This window comes from Styela clava, chromosome 5 (assembly GCF_964204865.1).
Source record: "Styela clava chromosome 5, kaStyClav1.hap1.2, whole genome shotgun sequence".
In the NCBI taxonomy this organism is placed as follows: domain Eukaryota; kingdom Metazoa; phylum Chordata; class Ascidiacea; order Stolidobranchia; family Styelidae; genus Styela; species Styela clava.
This window is the reverse complement of record NC_135254.1, coordinates 17205148-17224383: the sequence shown is the minus strand read 5'-3', so window position 1 is coordinate 17224383 and position 19236 is coordinate 17205148. Positions and strand designations below refer to the sequence as shown.

Genomic DNA, 19236 nt, shown 5'->3' with positions numbered 1-19236 from the left:
ATTCACAAATCACATGAATAATATTTTTTTAGCCATATTCCAATAAATATCGTTTCTGGACCAAATCAAATGTAGTTGATTGGAGTAGCGTCTAACGGACTACCTTTCCTTTGTAACGATATAACGGCACAGAAATACATTTTTGTACATTTTTTTTATTTCAATTAACATTATTTATTGAACAAGTCGAGAACAAAAAATGAAACGTAATAATATGGCATGAGAAAACAAACAACGCTGTACAAAAATTGTATTTATTTATTCCATCGTCCGATCACAAGAGCAGCAAGACCATGAAGAAGGAAAATCGGCTTTATCGGTGGTGGTTAGGGATCGAGTGTATGATTCATAAGGAACAAAATAATAGTAATCTCTTCGATAAAGATTTTTTTTTACCTGGGATAAAATTATAACGAGTGACTGACTGAGGTGGTCGGAACACCACTGAACGAGAAATACATTTTAAACCAGATAACTCCCGTTTATAATGTTTTTATTTTAGAAAGTAGACGCATTCCATGTTTCTAAGATAGCATCGTAATGGCCGCGCATACACCATGAAAATACTAAGATCTTTAACAGTTAAAATGTCTTACATGGTGAAAAAGCAATTATCTTGCGAAATAGTGTAAAAATAAATATGCTGTCTCATCGTTAACAGGTTGAGTCATGGTGATGGTGACACAGGAAATATAAAATGATATTATACCAAATTACAACACTAAAAATATTAAGTTTACCGAGAACCAAAATAAGAGACAATTCACAGCTAACTCATAGAATCCATTTTGAGAAGACTAACCAATGGCGGAGGCCTTAAAGTTGTCATCAAAGCCGTTAACACCTTCAACATAATAAACAACCATTTAATACATACTTTTACAGCAAAATTTTCAACACCCAGAAGGGCCGAATGACCATAATTGGTTATATCCAACTCCAAGCTGTGTACACATTTTCCAAATTATGTAGATGTATGTACACAAGGGTAAAGACGATGCTAAAACACGTCACTGATTGACATGGTAATGTGAGAGTTGCGAGGTTATCAGTTATCATACTGCATTAAGATAGATAAAAAGAAACAAGAAGCTTCAATCACCAAAAATGGGGTTGATGACGCCCTACGTCACAGAAATGCATTGTCCTAAATATATAATTTTTAAGAAAGTTCACAATGACTATGTAAAGGATCACATGAAATTGGGGCGCAGAGAGCGAAATCTATGACAAGGCAAGTTACACTGGAAGTGGGCAGAAGCATCACTCCAATCAGTTATCAATATTAGAAAACATATGTGCCATAATCACGAGAGCTAGGAGGGGCTGATATGTATACTTAGTCTTGTGTTGTCGACTTGCCGTTTAAGTGCGAATATACATTCACACTGGATTCTAGCAAAGGTATAATACAAACGCAATTATTTCAACAGTCAAAATAGTTCAAAATTAGTGAAGCGTTGAGAAATTTTGTACCAAGGTAAGTAAGGTAATGTACATTGAACGAACATGTCAGAAACAGTTTCATCTTACTCATAACTGGATTGTCATGTGTTTTTAATGAATATCAAAAATTTATCTGTGAGTTTCAAATTGCAATTATTCTGAATATTGTTTTGTTCAGGAATTAAAAATATTTCTTACGTATAATAACTCTTTCAGCAATGGAAATTGCCTCCATTTTACAAAAAAGCAACAAAACTGAATAAAAATGAAAGGGAACAAAAAAATAATAATTAATCTACTGTACTCGGGATGGAATAAGTACTAAATTATACTGTAAACTCTGCTTAGTAAAAAATAATGTTGGAAAAGGCAGCATTGCATGAGGACGGATACAATTCTTTTGCACTTCGTACTAAGTTTGGTAAGAAGACCAGGAATAAATATAACGAAGAAAAAAAGGTGAATGGGTGGGTATTGAACCTGAAAACATTGATTGATAATTAAGACATAAATGAAGTAAAACGTATTTTGTGGTTGTTTTTGATTCTCAACCAGAACAATCCACATCTTGGAGAATTCTGGTCGAGAATCTTTTCATGTGGACCATGAGCCTATTAAAAATTGCCAGATTTGGTGATAAATTAGTTAAACTTTGATTGAAACTTTGAATGATGCTGCTGCTTTTTGGCTCTGAGTTGTAATTCTCAATTTAATTATTTGAAGTGTTTATCTTTGCGAAAAAAAATTTCTTGTTTTTCTCATAGTTTTACCTTGCATGAGACAGTTACCGATAATGGGCCACAATTTTTTGTCCAAGTTGCCCACGACAACAAAGTAGGGAACCAGTCCAACGCTATAACTACTGGGTTATCACCCCCCCCCCCCCCCCAATCCCAATCCCAATTTGTTCCAGTTATTGTCAAAACAAAATACTAAAGGCAGAGTCATGAATCTAAATATAAAATATACACAATACTTAAAATACAAAGGAAGAATAATAATAACAATTAATTTTAATTAAAAATGGCAAGTTTTGTTTCATTTATACAAAAAATGAATACTGTATAATTTTACCCAAATTAATGCGTGCACACTGTTATATCTAAAACAAGGTGAAATTTGTAAAATGTTTGTGCTTATTAAAAATTGATATATATTTAATTTACTGGCGTGTGGAAATATTACATACAAAAATATACCGCTGAAAACTAGTTATTGAAAAAGTCATTAAAAACTACACATAATACACATAAACTACACATATGCTGTCAAATTTCATGGCCACTACCAGAGGCTTCTCTACCCCCCTATACATCATTCCAGTGGGACTTAAAGTGTTAATTTGATTGTTAGATTCCAAATCCCTGTTTGTTCAAACAATTCATGCTCAAAAAGGTTTAAAACACTTTGTAAAACACTTAGTTTTCTTGTAAAGGGAAAAGTAAAATCAGTTTTGCGCCTAGCATTGGTGGCCCCCATCTAACTGCTCCCATGAGCCCATGGTTGGAAACCGTTGGCGTACAAAATCAATGATTTCAATGCCGAAATCTTTTTGAAAAAATTATTAAATTTCAACTCCCCAATACAAATTACTTCTAGGTTTTTGGAATTCTGGATTGTAAATTAGCAAAAATATATTTTTGGGGTAAATATATTGAAATAAAACTATAAATACCCATAATCGTTTCTATCAATAATTGCATTCACATAAAAAATCCGTTTTGTACCGAAAATATTGCAACAAAATGACTTACCAGTACTATTACAAATTATGCTCTGAAAGAAATATGAATCCATTGGTGTGAAACTATATTGCAAACTTATTATTATTGATGAAAAAAATATGTATTAAATTTGTGGTAAAAATAACTAACGCTAGAATAAGAAATATAACGAATAACTCAAAAACAAGCTTTTTTAATATGTACAAATAGAAGCAAGAAAAAAACACTTCACCTGTTTTCTGAGAATGTTCAAATTAACTGCATTTTAAATGAAACCGCATAAATCAGGCCAAAATTTGGTCTCATATATATATATATATATTTATATAATGAAATTACCTTAAAAATAGATTTCAAATTTATTCTCGATGTCTATATAAGTTTCTCTTCTCCTGTGTGAATAATTTGTTCAACAACACCGTTATATTTTTCGAGATCCTCATCAATTATACATGATTGCTGTTGCACGAGATCGATTTTATTGTCACCATGTTCACCATTGTTAATTACCAGTGCTTTTTTATCTTCAGTTTCATCGTTGTGTTTCTTTTTTCTCGCTGGGGCAACTGGTGGTAAAGTATCCTGCTCATTTCGAGTTGAAATGAGTTGTTCGTTGAGTATTACGTCACCGTTTTGATGAACAGAGTTGTTCAATTCGTCAGCTGTGTCTTCTACTATTTTGTTGTCAATATGATTTTCAATCTCCTCTTCGTGGGTGGATATAGCATTTTCATCAGAAATTGAGGAATTTTGATCCGTTTCCACTTTTTCTTCAACTTTATTTTCATTCAATGTTGTCTCACTAATTTCTGTAATTTTCTTTTGCTCGGAATCAATATATACTTCTTGGCCGCCTTTTTCGGGGTCTGGTTTTATATCATGCACATTCTCTTCAACAGCTTTCTCCTGGTTTAAAATATCTGCATTCTCTGACGTATTTAGCTCATCTTCAGGCATCTTCTCATCTTGAGAATTATCATCTTCTTTCACTGCTTCAGGAGTATTTTCAGTGTGATTTTTGATGCTATTCGATTCTTCTATTTTCTCATTCTTTTCAGTTTCACCAAAGTCCTCTTCCTTCGATTTATGTTGTTCTTGAGCATTCTCACGAGCTTGAGTGTCATTAACGTCCTCAATATTTTCCTTAGTACCCACACTTTCTTTTTCTTCACTTTCTTCAGTTTTATCAGTTACGTAATCATCAGATTCCGCTTTCTTTTCTGAATTAATCATGTTCACTCCCATTTCTGGATCGAGATTTTGATTAACAATATCACACGATTCCTTTACGATATTATCTTCCTGAGATCCTAATTCCGGGCTCAAATTATCTGAATTCGGCATTTCTTGTGGTGAAGGTTCATTTTGTAAATCAGGTTCCTTTTCAATATTCATGTCCTTATTATTGTTCTCAACGTCTGTTACAGTCTCTGAATCTCCAAGATCTGGATTGAGATCGATGTCCGAGATTTCTGTATTAGGGGTAGACTCTTTTGTTTCAGAGCAAGGTCCAGTCATAATAGGTTCTCCATATTCATCAACTGCATATTCTCCTGTTTCACCGTCCATTTGGACTCCTTCGCAAGGATCTTTCAGTAGTTCAGATTCTGTGAAAAAATGAATATATAAATTATGAATATCGTGCAAATTAAATTTTAAAAGAAAATTATTTTTCAAAAGTTTGAAAGTTCAAAATTTTATAATCTATATCAGTGATTCTCAACCTGAGAGGGAATCCTTCTCCAATGTTCTAAATCAGGAAAAGAGATTAGTTATCGAAAAAAGTTGGAAACGAATGTTCTATATTATTCTCAGGTAATAAATCCAGGGCTGTGAAGTCCAATCTGTTCGAAATTTAGCATACTACTCGATTTAATATCTTTTTTATGCAAAAGTAAGGTTTCGAGCTCTCAATCTGTATTAATAAGCGAGAGTACTTGATAATGAATCAACCATTGATGAAGAATCGAATATCTGTCTTGCTAATAATATTTAAATATTTTCCATTGGGTACTATACCTTGTGTAATTTCCTGAACTTCTTCACTTTCGTTTGTGACTTTGGCCTCTGCTGATGGCAATACAACAGGAGCAGATTTGTTTGTAGGGCTGGATTGCAGAGAAACAGTAGAACACGATGATGTTCTTTAAATGAAATGAAAAAAATATTAAAACTTTGGTCATTCAAGCTTTAATAAGTTTATTCTCCCCCATCACCCCAACTAGAGCTTTTACAGGAAGTACAGGGGTTTTGCACAAAGTCACCCATGGGCGCCTAGTCTTTTAGGGTACACCCATAGTGTGTGTTCCAGGTTAGGGTTAGACATAATTTTATTACGATTTTCCTTATGTTAGTTCAATTACGAGTTTGGGAACTGTCTGTTAGCGAAGTGAATATACCCCCTGCAAGGTGTCGTCACTCGTCAGTCCCTTGAAACAACTTGATGTAAAATAGGCGAACAAAATTAGTTATCTCCATATTGGTACATATACATCTGGAGCGCCCTTTTAGGTGGGTGTTTATATAAAGTGAACATTTAACCCTTTTTGTGCCTTAATGTGCTTTATGAATCAAAATCAATAAGTCAAGCTCCATCCCCAAAGTACACCAAAACTACAATTTCACAGCAAAAATGAGAGGCGAGTCAAGGCATGAAGAGAAATCTCTGTTTATGTGACGTGACTATTTAGCATGGAGAAGCTAGATAGCATATATTCGAGACGCATGATTGTGAAAAAGTTATTCAGCAGGAGCAACTCAAAGGCAATATATAAATGCCATATAACAGCCCGGGTGGTTATTCCGTTTGTGTCTCTTTTCCTAATTTTCTCCCATTTTTTCTACTTAACTGCCCTGGGCAGCCTTTCGGAAAAGTCACATCTTTATCTGATCTTTATTTTCAATTTCTTTGAGGTTACGTTTTGTAGTTTTTATTGCCTTCATAGATGCTGAACAACATGTATCAGGTATACTCAAATCACTTAAAAGTTGAAACTTATGAAAAATTCAAAATTTCATATCGTCAACTGTGCGAACTTAGGGGGTAGTTTATTCTGATAGCCACCTAGTTACACAAGTCTATGCCAAAAAACATTTTACTCACTCTCTTTTCAATACAGAATGTAGCTCGTCCGATGTGTTGGAAGAATGTGAATTGATAGTAGAATTCGAATGATAACTTGTCATATTGAAGTGATCGTTTGCAAGACGCTTGAATGCTGCTGCCAAGGCTGAAAAGATATCAAGGATATAATTTTATAAATTTTCTGAAAATGATAGCGGGAAATGAGAACTCTTGAATAATACCAAATACAATACCAGAAGTTTAGAAACAATACTTGTTTTAGGTGATTGAAAAGTCGTGCTACACATTAACAAAATAATATTTTTTCAGAAATATTTAGTCTGTCCAACTTGTGAATTGCATAGAATTGTCATCTTTATTCTCGCTGCACCCTCCTTGCATTCATTATATGCAGACGGATCTACCGGTACTAGGCAGATAGGAAGGATAAGTAGTTTTGCATGAGTAACCTCAACTTATACGAATTCAGGGCGTTCATGTTTTGTTATTAAGTCACTTTGTTACATTTTAATAATCACTGTTCATTCGATACACCTCTGTATGGCAATCATAAATTGCTAAACAAAGCACATCAAAGTTCTTTTAATTATTTTGATACAGAATGAATACTTTAATATTAATTCATAAAATCAAATTCCAGATCTTCCAAAATGTTTTTAGGTCTTGTTAAAAAATAAATATTCATGACAACAATAGCGGAATTTTATTCGATCAAAAGATTGAGAAATTGCGATATAATATTTAGGGATCAACATAAATATTAAGGCTTACGCATTTGAATTTGTTCATTGATATGATCTGTAACTACATCTTTGAAAATATTAGCAATCGGCATGAAAGACATCATATCTGAAGGGATGAAATCTTCAAAATTTCGCAATTTCTGTGAAAAATTAGGAACAAGAGCTTGGAAGAGATCTATTAAAAAATCATTATTGGTTAGAGATCAATTTCCCCCAAAATTTGTCACATATATATTCCACGATAAAAACGACGAGTTTTATACAAAAAACCTTTACATCTATCTACTGGATAATTTCTTAAAATCCCTTCATGGAATAGCATTATTTTGCATTGAGTTTATATAAAACAGAACAATAAATGAGATGAAACAACGTAGTATAGTTATTCCCAATATGGATTTTGAAAATGGGTCTCGGATTTTCTTTTACTGGGGGCCTATGGCTGAAATTGATACCCAAGATTTGAAAGTTCAACTTTACAAGCTTACAAATAGATACAAGGATTAGTTTGGTCATTAACGCTTTTACTAATTGTTTATATTCATGAAAAACACTTTAATGATACTCAAAATCTGTATTAAAAGTCTTGTGGGCCTAAGATTTCCTTTGATGCCGGAAATGGGCCACAAGAGAATAAATAAAGGTTGAGAACTACTGATGTACTCACATTTCTCGAATCATGGTATATCATATGTCTAAGCATTCGAAAAGTCACATCGGATGTTACCCCTCTCAAGAATTTCTTTGTGAGTATGATATTGTCATGATTGAGTTTCTGAATGAAAAATAAAATTAGAAAAATGTAATATGCAAGGGTTTCCGAGATTTACCAAATTCACAACACATTTACCTTTATTTGTGATACATATCACAATGTATTGAAATGAAAGATTTTATTTTGCCTATGGACGACAAGATGGGCCAGTGGTGAAAACATCACACATCTCAGGTTTAAATATCGCTGACCTCTCACCCAAGGACCAAGGTGAAATAATTTGGGTAGACAATGCCGAACGGGAAAGATTCCGATCCTTCCATGAAATAGTGGATTCTACAAATCGTTATATACCAGTGTTTGCTTATGTGATTGAAGCAAAAAGCTTGAAAAAGCGACATAAAATATTAAGAAAAGTTTTATAATATATGTGAAGGTTTTTGTGCACATAAACATGGCTCAATGTCTGATATATCAAATCGTACTTTCTAACAGATATGATCATTTCATGTCAAGTTCTAATCGCGAGAAATGGATTAAAATTTTGCAACTTCCTCTGAATTACCTTGCAGAGCATACTCTAAGAACCACTGGCGTTATTTCAAATCTATATAAAAATATGCATGAATTTAAATTGACCTAGCAGAAAGTGAATTGTCTGAAGTTGGTGACTAATTCAAGATAAAATTTTAAATATTTATCCTGAAAAAGAAGGAATTATACAAAAAGGTTTGATTATATGATAAAGCACATCATTCTCTTCTGCAGCTACCAGTCCAGGTTAGACATGGAAATATCCAAGTTCGTTTATTGGCTCCGCAAGAGAAACCTAGGGACTTTAGGGCTGTTCGTTTTACTTACTGAAATACTGAATATTTTTTAAATACGAAACAGCAAGTACATCCAAGATTCCAAGTCATTAAATTTTAATTTACTCAGAAACATTAATCAGTAGGTAACAATATTTTTTTTTTTATAAATTTATCGTGGGGCTCTGCAAATAATAGTCAAATATCTTCACGGGCTCCATAACACTACCTCTTGCTTTGCATAGTTATTAAACAAATGTAATTATCTATATAACATATTTAGTGCAGCCATTCATCGGTTGGGTTAATATATATACCTTGAGAACTCTTCCTTGTATCTTGGCAATACTCGAGGCCTGTAATTTCCCTTCATTTTTTGCAACAGATTCACCACATAACATTTCAAACGTACAAATCGCCGAATCCAGCAGCTGAAAAAGTAAAGAATGTGTGAAAGTGATAGAATTTTGGAGGCATGTATTTTTTTGATTATGGTGGACTAGTCGTTTGCTGCATACTGGACAAAACTAGACTACTACAATTTTGCAATGTAAAAAAAAACATGGAACAGTTATTTTTTTACATCTCTATAGGCAAAAAATAGGAAGTTTTAGGTTTTTTTATGCCCCAGTGAGTTTCGGGCAGTTTTAGTAGGTTTCAGCATACTAAAAGAATTTTTGGCAGTCTTTATACATTTTGGTGTCTTTTTAGTAGGCTTTTACAAGTTTCAGTGATTATTGCAGTTGCAGGTTTTGGTGAGTTTTAAAATAGCAAATAGTTTTAGGTTAAACTAAATTTATTGGCCATTCCTTATAGATATGTGACTGTGCAATTTGGATTTACTAAAGAAAATAGTAACATATCACACGATAATGACGCAAATTTCATCACAAAAATAATCTGAAATTAAATTCTAAAAGACAAGCATGACTTGACATTTGGTAAGCAACTCAGCTTTAAATGAAGTAAAAATCGTAATGTCATGCTACCACACCAACAAAAATATTTCGGATGTTTAAATATCATACGAAAATGCCAAAAATACTCTCGAATTACAAAAATTATAATATTACAAAAATTATAATAACACCACATGTATAAAATAATATACAAAATCAAAAAGATAAAATTAAAAAAAAAAAACTATTCCATGATCAAGTGCACAATACTTCACAAAACATGACATGAACGAAGCATCATAAATCTAAAAATAACTAATTGAAGCACGCAGTAAAACATTAAAAACTTCATGATAATAAAAACAAATCAAAGTTGTTTGCTGAAATCATGTTCTAGATTTATGTAATAATATCTCATCATGTATTTATTTCTAAATGCATCTCCTGAAAGCGTGTACAAATAATACATAAGAACGAATTTGGGCAGTTAAATGAATATGTAAAAAAGTATTAAATCATTTTATTTTTGAACATTTTGGGAATAAATTGAACAGCAATATTCCGCATATTATGTGTCATTTTATGCGCAAAAGCTGCAATGATAATTAGCATAATCATCATGATTTGGTAAGTTAAAAATAGTACTATGATAAAATATATCAATACATGTGGAACCGTAATTTACAGACAGAATGTCAGTATCACAGCAGTTTATCCATAACCAAGCATTGACCAACCAACAACGAAATGATAGGCTAACTTTAACAATAGATCATTTCTAACAACTTTGCAATTGTTTAGTGAGATATTTGCCCTAGGCTATGTGACGTTGTGAGCGATTGCGGTAGTTAATTATCATTAACAAAAGCTCTGTTTGCTTTATAAAATAAGCCTTGGAAATAAATTAGTTTGTGAAACTTTAGCAAACATCAATTTATGATATATAACTGACATTTGTACAATTACAATAGTTTAAAAAATGACTAAATTACATATATTGATTAAGATAAAAAATAAAAATGAAAAATTTGTCAGCTGAAATTTTAAAATTTTTTCCTTATTATTAGTTTACGCTAGATTTTAGGCTAGCTAAAATTCTGTATCTAACAAACTTAGAGATTCAGCACATTGCACCACAGTGAAAGCAAAGTAGCTTATGCAAAACTCCCCAAAAACCTGGTACACACACTATGGGAGTACCTTTCTGTCATTATGGAACACCTTTATATCTGGGTTTCAAAGCTGTAACTGTTTAGTTTCAATTTTAGAGGTATTGCATTATGTCCATTTTTAAGTTTGGCTGTTCGAATCAAACTATTACAAAAATGGGATTATTTTAAAACCCCAAAATGTGACAAAAGTTAATTTTGTTTTAATGTGGCAACTTTTATAAAATGTTAATAATGCAAAACTTTCTTTGGAATGGAGGTAGAAAATATGTCGTAAATGACAGTACACGGCAAGTCTATAAAACAGTTACTTGGGAGTATAAAAAGTAATCTAATCCCAAAATCTACATTAACATCAAAACGTTGAACAACTCTGCAGAAAATTTGTATTCAATATTGCTTTTCAAAAAATACAAAATGTAACAATTATGAATGATTTTGCCACACCAAAGAACTATGAAAAGAATTATAGAACTAAATTGGCAAGAAGAAGAATACCAACTATTGGACAGTGGTGTTCATAAAGTCATTAAACAATCAAAATCAAAATTTTGTTACGAGGTCAGTTGTTCTCAATAGATCTTAACAAGGTTTGTTACATTTTAATCAGTGTTTATTAATTCATTTAACAACTTCATATGTCCACCATTAGTTGAATGAAGCATATCAAAGTTTTTTTACCCAATTCAATACAGGACTTAATGAACACATTGTAAAATCATAATTTAGATCATAATTTATGTTAAATAAACTGAAAAATAAAGACGTGTTTCCTAAAATAGACATCGCTAAAAGGCTATTTTATCAAGGAAAATCTCAGCAAAACAAGACTTATAATGGATTCTTCAAAATATAGGATATAAATTATGCATGATAGGTAACTAAAGAGAAAGGGATATGGTATTTCACACATTGTTACATGTCTGATATAGTTAGGATCAAAATGTTCGCTTTATTAATTTTATTTATTTATATTTTGTGGGTGTGATAGTGTTACAAGTGTAGCAAGTTTACTATTAGTGGCAAACCTAAATAGGATTTGATTATATTTAACAAACATACATATATTAATATAGACTCTGGGATGGCTGAGTTGAAAACTATTCTTAGCTATGGACTGTATTAGTGGAATCCTTGAGGGCCGGGGAACCCCTGTTAAAAATCACCGATCTAGCAGTTATAATGTCATCCTTTACTGTGTTGGTTACAAATCTGGGGTTTTCAAAAATATTAGCTCCTCGGATATTTGTAAAGTGACTTGCTCAAAGCAAAAAAGCATGAAATAATCGTCATTTAGAAATAATGAATGAATATAAAAACAACAGCCATACCTTTTGTAACAATAAACACAATTTAACTTCATGTTGTGTATATTCCACTTTTGGAAATGTTTCGGACAGAACCATAAAAAGTGATTTCTTCCCAATGGCTGTCTGAAATGCATTCGTCATGATTTCTGGGTTCCTGTTATAAAGAAGAAGATATAATTTTTGAAATTGAAAATTTTTTTTTTTTTTACTTATTTATTAACATCAAAAAAACACCAGAGTACCTCACTAAGGTAACTTAATAGCACAGTTTTATTCATAGCGTAACATACAACATAAGCTTGATTTATTTTTATCATTGTGTTGCACCATTATCCTTTTGAAAAAAAAATTCCAAACCACCAAAAATTTTTCGATCAGACGCAAAAAACGAAATTCATGCTAATTAAATATAGATCAAAATAACCAACAACAAAATAAATTTCACCATACAATTGAAAATTTTCCAATACCAAGCTTGTCAATCAGTACAAATAAAAAGTTGTGAGTCATTGTGGAAATAATTTATTTTATTGTGATTTAAACTTCATGAGTCAAGTGTTTCCATAGTGGGGAAAATCCACAAAAACCTTATTTGCTGTGCACGTCAAATAAACTTTCTTAATCTAACAGTGATGGCCATTATGAAGCAAAACAAAAGGAGACAATGAAACACATTTACCCCTGATCATAACTGGTATTCTGTAATCAAATGGTATATTTCAGATGGTATTTACTAACCAAAGATTCATATACAAATGTTCAATTCTAATGTATTTGTTTTACACTTGGTGTTTCTTAACTATGGCGCGCTATAGGTCAAAATTCAATATTATACATAAGCGTATGGATAAACATTAGAAGTGTCTGCCCTTATTCATTTCTATTTATTAATTCCCTTAGGGAAGAATTTTTTGGTTCTTGAAGAGGAATTTTGTGTTGTATTTGCTGTGATATTATTCTTTAGTTCTTTATTATTACTATGATACTTTTTTATGTACACTTTAAACAGTTATAGACTACTCAAACCGAACAATAGTGAATAAATCCAATGAGCATATTTTGTATTGTGTATGATACTATTTTGCTATTAACCTGATAGAAGTATTTGGTTGTATCAAGATTTTTATTAACAGTTGGACCTGAGATTAAGTTTGTAATGATTCATTTGTGGACACTGAGTTTATTAAAAGTTGTATGAAAAACTGCTTACTAGACTTCAAAATTTATCTAAAAAAAAATTATAATATTTACCTTGGGGCAACGTCAAGATGATCAAGAAAAAATCTATCGATATGATTCGCAAATTGAGGAGAACTCAATGTCTGGCGCTGAACACTTTCGATCAACGACATAAATAAATCTCGAACCTCTCGTAACGACAATGACATCTTAAATAAAGTAACAAAAGACTCTATTAAACAGTCTAATTTCAGTGAAATAAATTATTTTTTTCCATTGAAGTTCATTGAAAATTTTAATCAAAAGATCAACTTACGGAATCTCCCATACGTGTAACAAGATCGGGAATTTTTGGTAGAATTTTTGCCTCCAAATCATCATTAAAATTTGGATCCATGCTGGCTGTAGAAGAAAATAAATAGAGATTTAGGATAAAAAAAACAAAGGATGTAAAAACGAAATCTGTCGAGTGCCATGGCCAAGGTACTAACTAGTACTGGTCCTTCCAGCAATATACTGGTCCTTCCAAGAATGGTAGACCCTTACTTATCAGTGGCTGCTTGTACAGGGCCTTTTAATATTCAATGATAACATCTTAGAATTTTAATGAAAATTTTAAAAATTCATCGAGCCATTTTTGACCACAAGTTCAAATGAACATATACAAATATATAATTCGCAAAAAAATAGAAGCTTTTGAATGTATAACAAATATCTTACATGCAGATTACTGATTCACAATATCAAAAATCATCCAATCACTGATGAAAGATGGTAGTTCAAGCATGATATTACAAATTATTTTCTAATAAGATTCTATTTATGAAAATATGCTTACAAAAAGGAAAAAAATGAGAAATCCTTTGATTTTAAATTGAATAAAATTCAATTGTTCTTTATCCATGATACGTAAGCTGTTTAATTTATCTTTATGTATATATAAGCTTTACCTATTATTTCTGAGCACAACGTTTCATACACTGTATTAATTTGTGGCAACAAACTCATCATTCGTGATTTTAATGCTTCGGCTTCCGATTCTGCTTTCTGTCCCAAAGGAGGATAGTCAACTTTAACAACGCTCTGTAAATGTATGAGTTATAAAAATCTCTTAATACAAAAAAATGTTTTAAAAATGTTGTGAAATGCTGGTACCGGTAATATGCTATTGTACAAAAAAATACAGGGTGACCCTAAAAAAAAAAAACAATCAATTTCTCAATTACTTACTCCTAAGAAAATGGAGAAAATTTATCCTGACTTCTGTTTGTGTATGATTGTACCCAAAATATACAGTAACTAGGACACTTTGCACAAAAGTTATGTTCTGTTGAGATTGAGAATATGTTCCCAAACGTGTGTATACATCAACCATGTGAAAAAGGATCGTTTCCTCAAATAAAAAGTGCTGGCATGCACTATTAAACTATCACAATATAGATCATACAAGAATTTATTTTTCATTGGCCTGTTTCAAACTGATTCAATAAAACCTGTCCTAACAGAAATTCAAAGCTCTGTCTTGCATTGAAAGAAATTTAGTTTCAACAAATATGAATGTTGTTGTTAGTCAGCAAAATTTGATTGATTTAGCAAATAAACAAAATTTTTACAGAGTAAAACTTGACATATTTTATGTTTTTCTTTTGGAATTAACTGACAGCAAATTAAATACAAGACATCTGAAATACCGAACTGTTGCGACATCCATGTTATTAGAAATGTGCTCAAATTATTTGTCTTTTCACAAAGACAAATAAATTGTGCTGTAATGTGATGCAATATATTTCAAAAATATGAAATCATTCCAAAATGCGACCAAACTCCAAAGGTTATAAATATAAAATAAATGCACGGTTTAAATCTACTTATATGTTCTTTACAGGAGTAGAAAAGCAAACAAAACCTAAAAAATAAGGTGAACACCAAAGTGGGACTCTAATCATGTTCGGTCAAAAATTAACAATGCGTTTGTTCCACAATGCTGCAATTATGACACTATTGAAAAAACTGCCGAAAATCGATAATAAATTTTATAAATAATCATTTCGTTTGCAAAAGGGCAAACCAGGAAAAAGAGTTAAAACTATATTAAAAATAAAGTATAAAAATAGAAATTCGTTGATGACGGTAGCATGTTATAGCCACAGGTTTTTTGTTATTAGGGCTAAAATATAAAAATGAGAAAGATCGATATTATCATTAAATGGAATAATGCCAAAACAAATTTTAGATTTCATTATCAGCTGATCATAACTGGCTCATCATCGAATTAACTCACATTCAGTAGCAGATTGTTAGATATATAAGAAATACGCGTTTAAAAAGCCTGAATGAAATAATAACTAACAAACTGAATTACTCATATTTTATACGAGTTTCAGAAATTAATATCTCAAAGCATGGTTTATAAACGGCCCATACCTGTAACAGAATAACTTTTTTCTTACTTTACACATTGCCTAGCATAGAAAGGAGATTGAATTTTCACAAGATACCGACATCCCATAGTCAACATAATCTAATTACAGTCAAATTTGAGTATATTCACAATACATTTTGATAGTAAATTTCTATCATAGAATGGCACCTAAGTCACAATGGCAAACAACTAAATAAAAGGAAAAATCCTATTGCAAGGATATACACACCTCAACAGATCCAGCTAATCGTTTGGATATTGCATCCCACATTTTATATTTCTTGATAACGTCACCTTTCACTTTAGTTTGCAACATTGTTTTGCAACCATTGGAAAGATAATCAGTGATAAAGTCGGCAGTGATCTGGAAAACAAAAATCCAACGATTTAATGGAGATTTCAATTTTCTAAATAGTTCACAGAAACCTATAAATATGGTGTATCAGGGATTGCCAAAATCGAATAACGTGTATCCTCGAATATAAGCTGATCTCCCATATAAGCCAACCTGGAAACAGTCCTAAAATGGTAAATTTATAAAAATTCACATATAAGCTGACCCTACGAATCAAAAAACGCAGTGTAAGCGTGGTTCGAGTTGTAGCTGAGCTGTTGGAATTAAGTTAGCCTAATGTCATTTCGTTTGAGTGCAATCAGAGTTATGAGTGTATAAGCCGAATTTTTAGTGACGTCAGAGTTATGGCGCATAAGACGACGACCCCTTAGTTTGGCAACTTTTTTTTGAGTTTTAAACTCTGCTTACATGGAGGATATATGGTAATACAATTTCGAATATATTAGAACAGGTTTTTCATATTTATCCCGAGGAGAGGAAATTGATTTCCTATTTTTTACGATCTTAGAATTTAAACAAAGTCTATTTTTATCTCGCAACAGAATAAAAAATTATGTAGGATATGTAAAAGTAAAAAGTATCCGGTCTTTTCAAACAACAAACTCGGACTTCTTACATATCAATGGCCGCATATACAGAACCTTGTTCATAGATAAAGTCCCCATAAAAAATATCATATCTAATAACTTTGAAAATTATTCTGATTAGGTGAAATATTTTTTAGAGAATTTGATGAATTTGAAATTTTTCATTTAAAAATTGGGAACTCCTAAATAAGTAGCAAAACTGATATATAGACAACCTCTTCTTGCGTTCCAGACATTGTAACTGATATTCCACAGTGTTCCTCTGCATCACATGCTTGTCTGATTGCAAATTCAAATGCTTCTCTCTGCATATGATTTTCACAATGAACACCTGAAAAAGAAATAAAGACGAGTTTTATCTCATTTATTTGCCATTTAGACCTATGGATTGTGTCGCTGCATTGGTTGTGGTTCATGTGTTTGTTATTGATGTTGTGAGAGAAACTGATTTCCTTTAGCCGTCAGATAAATTGCTTCGAAGTTCCAGAAATGTTTTCCAGAAGGCTATTTATATTTCCTCTGAATGCGTTGTATTACCCAAATTTTGCCAATTTTGCAGTTCACCAAAATTGGGGTTTTCCACCAATTTCCAAAGTGAGTGTCAATGAATGGCATCTGACACAGCACTGGTATTACCATTGTGCCTATATGTTCATACTTCATGTGATACTGTATATTACCTAATTGATGACTTGGTGCAAAAAATCTTGCAATGCATTGCTACACAAGTCACATTTTGTACCATACTTTTTACACAGTTTAAAACATGTACCAAGTATGTATGAAATTTTACGAAAACACCAAGTTATGTGGCCCTAATACACAATTTCAGACAATGTTCCAAAAAAATATCGAAAAAAGTCTAGCTTGTTGACCATGTTGGTTAAATGCATTTACAACTATAAAACTGGTTCATCTATAGCAGACATGGTTAAAGTGCGGCCTTCGGGCCAGATCTGGCCCGCTAGGTAATTCAATCTAGCCCGCCTGATGCTGCCACGACCGAACTGAAACCAAATTTTGATGTTTTTGATAAACATAGCTCCAGGAATTTTTTGAGATTGTGGTTAAATTTAGTTTTGGCACGAGGTTTATTGTTTTCCATTGTTGGTTTTGTAACACTGTAAAATTGTTCATAAAATGTAACTCTCTACGTCATACTTACATGACCTGCCAGTCCAGGTGGGCAAAATTTTTGGCCCCTGATCCAAAAGCCGTGCCCATTCCTGATCTATAGTCTATAAACTACTACGAGAAATTATCAAAACTACAGAATCCCAAAATACTGACAAGTTTTCAAGACTTTAAATAGATTCCAGTACTGAACCCTTGCACATACAGTAACAAGAACCGAAATTTGTTTTACTATTTTATGCCAATGAAATAAGTTAATATTACGATGTCAAATGCATTTAATGCAAATGGAATTTAAGATATCTAACTGGATGAAAGCGTCTCGAATATATGAAAATAAAATCAAATCATTCAGACTGTTCCGGTAATTTTGATTGTCAACCTCGCTAAAAAAAGGTCAAATCATGTCATTCGATTGAATGTTTATATGTAGCGATGACATAGATTTTGAAGAATACAAATATAGAACTGATTACAATATACAATGAGTATCAACTTTTCTGTTTTTAATTGCCTCGGGGCTTTTCATCATTGAACATCCATGATAAATCGCTCGTACATGTCAACCTTGTCAAAAATGATTAATATCCTAAAAACATACCAAAATTAACATGAGAGTAATGTTCAATAGGCCTATACAACATAAATTAACAGAAGTTTATTATCTAATCATTTGAATTAAAAATACAAATCTAGTTCACCACCGCAGACCCGAGTGATTCATGTTGGTACCAGTACTCCTTAGCTCAGCACTGGGTATGTAAAAAAGTTGGTGCCCTTGTGATCAATTAGGGTTTGAGATATTGAGCCCCGTTGCTCTCCGAGTTCAAAAATAATAATATTAACGAATGTTCTTTTTCCTTGAAGACTTATTTTTATAAGTTAAGAAAATTCAAAATTAATTGTTCCATTTTAATTGCGGAGAAAAGCAAAAGAGAAATAATTTACTCAACTACAATTTCATAAAAACATTCCATAAATGTAGGTAGCCTACACTTTTGATATAGAATAAATAACCCAATGACAGATTGTTATATTAAATGACATTGAAATGTCGCATTCCTAAAAAAACCTGTTAATCTGGATACCAATATATTTTAATTGAACAAAACTGTGGCTTATCAATTAGTTAGGTTTTAAAACTTTAAAATAATAGGTTTGAAATAATGCATAACTGTTGCCTAAGAAGATTTGCCTGTGCAATGAACAGTGATTATTTTTGAATAAGAATGTATTAGTTATTAGAAATCAGATTACAAAAAGTAAGAGGATTATCCGTCGTAGATACTGGTTAGTGAACAAATAAAATAGTAAGCACTGACATTAATAATAATATGGTTTTAACAGTAGTTTAAGAAGTATGGTTCGTTTAGATATAGTTTTAATTATTCATTAGATGCAGACTTGAAAAAAAATTGTATAAATTCAAAAATACTTATATCATAAAAAATATCTTATAAATCTTCTAACAAAAATATGTCAAAAAATATTAAAATTTAAAATATTTTAAAGTATACTATAAATTTTTTTTTTAATGATTCAGGCTATGAGATTACAATTTATCATTGTATATTGTGATATTATTGCAATGGAAACACAATTATGTAACATTTGATTACCGTAAATTAGCTATGAGGTACATTTTTAGTATATGACACA

At 31.7% G+C, this 19236-nt stretch overlaps 1 protein-coding gene across 1 annotated transcript in view; it reads right to left on the bottom strand.

The window, feature by feature from the left end:
* Nucleotides 1–135: 135 nt before the first annotated feature.
* Nucleotides 136–19236, bottom strand: part of LOC120344583 (protein Niban 2-like) — a 34155-nt gene continuing 15054 nt past the window's right edge. The window contains exons 6-17 of the mRNA XM_039413878.2: nt 16659–16774; nt 15731–15865; nt 14030–14162; nt 13396–13481; nt 13152–13288; nt 11922–12054; nt 8840–8953; nt 7666–7773; nt 7027–7138; nt 6274–6400; nt 5190–5314; nt 136–4777 (exon numbers count right to left, since the gene is read on the bottom strand). Coding sequence (XP_039269812.2) covers nt 3543–4777; nt 5190–5314; nt 6274–6400; nt 7027–7138; nt 7666–7773; nt 8840–8953; nt 11922–12054; nt 13152–13288; nt 13396–13481; nt 14030–14162; nt 15731–15865; nt 16659–16774 — 2561 coding nt within the window. The 3' untranslated portion in view covers nt 136–3542. The remainder of the gene's footprint in view (nt 4778–5189; nt 5315–6273; nt 6401–7026; nt 7139–7665; nt 7774–8839; nt 8954–11921; nt 12055–13151; nt 13289–13395; nt 13482–14029; nt 14163–15730; nt 15866–16658; nt 16775–19236) is intronic.